This window comes from Mandrillus leucophaeus, unplaced genomic scaffold (assembly GCF_000951045.1).
Source record: "Mandrillus leucophaeus isolate KB7577 unplaced genomic scaffold, Mleu.le_1.0 Scaffold266, whole genome shotgun sequence".
Classification (NCBI taxonomy): domain Eukaryota; kingdom Metazoa; phylum Chordata; class Mammalia; order Primates; family Cercopithecidae; genus Mandrillus; species Mandrillus leucophaeus.
Window position 1 is genome coordinate 1705246 of NW_012102765.1, and position 782 is coordinate 1706027.

The 782-nt window shown below is 62.0% G+C and overlaps 1 protein-coding gene across 1 annotated transcript in view; it reads left to right on the plus strand.

Moving 5' to 3' along the window:
* PRKAG2 (protein kinase, AMP-activated, gamma 2 non-catalytic subunit) overlaps nucleotides 1-782 on the plus strand; it is a 340427-nt gene continuing 339645 nt past the window's right edge. The window contains exon 1 of the mRNA XM_011984322.1: nucleotides 1-540. Within this exon, the coding sequence (XP_011839712.1) occupies nucleotides 427-540 (114 nt within the window). The 5' untranslated portion in view covers nucleotides 1-426. The remainder of the gene's footprint in view (nucleotides 541-782) is intronic.

Consider the following 782-nt stretch of genomic DNA (forward strand, 5'->3'; position numbering starts at 1 on the left):
GGGCACAGGCATAGGAGGGTTGTTTTCCAATTGCTGGTTTTAATTGCACCTGCCTTTCAGATTACCTCTGGGAATCTGTGGGAGGAGCCGAGAGGGTGGAAAATGTTTCTTCCCTTTGCAAAAGGAAGAAAACTTTGTCACCCAGCGGGAGACCTCAGCCACGCGTAACCCGCGAGACACCAGAACCGGGACGGGCTTTGACTGATTCTGCCTGCGAGAGTTCCGTAGGAAAGGACGCTTGAACTCGGCGCTCCGGCGGCGGCGGCACGAGTTCCCTGCTCACTCTCCCTCCCCGCGGAAGTCCCCACGAGGTGGCTTCAGGGTGTAACAGAGCGCGCGGCTCCAGTCCGACGGCAGCGGCCGGGGCAGGGAAGGAGGGGACCGAACCCCCGAGGAGTTACCCAGAATCAACTTCTGGTTAGAGTTATGGGAAGCGCGGTTATGGACACCAAGAAGAAAAAAGATGTTTCCAGCCCCGGCGGGAGCGGCGGCAAGAAAAATGCCAGCCAGAAGAGGCGTTCTCTGCGCGTGCACATTCCGGTGAGTCCCAGCTCTCGGTCCCCTGCTCCCCAGCCCTCCTGTCGCTCCGGTCCCTGGCGCCGAAGCGGTTAACGCTGGACGCCCCGCGCGCGCCGTGCGTGCCCCTCCTGTCACTTCGGGCGGCTCGGGGAAAGGGTAGAGGGACAGGGCGGGAGCGGCGGCAAGAAAAATGCCAGCCAGAAGAGGCGTTCTCTGCGCGTGCACATTCCGGTGAGTCCCAGCTCTCGGTCCCCTGCTCCCCA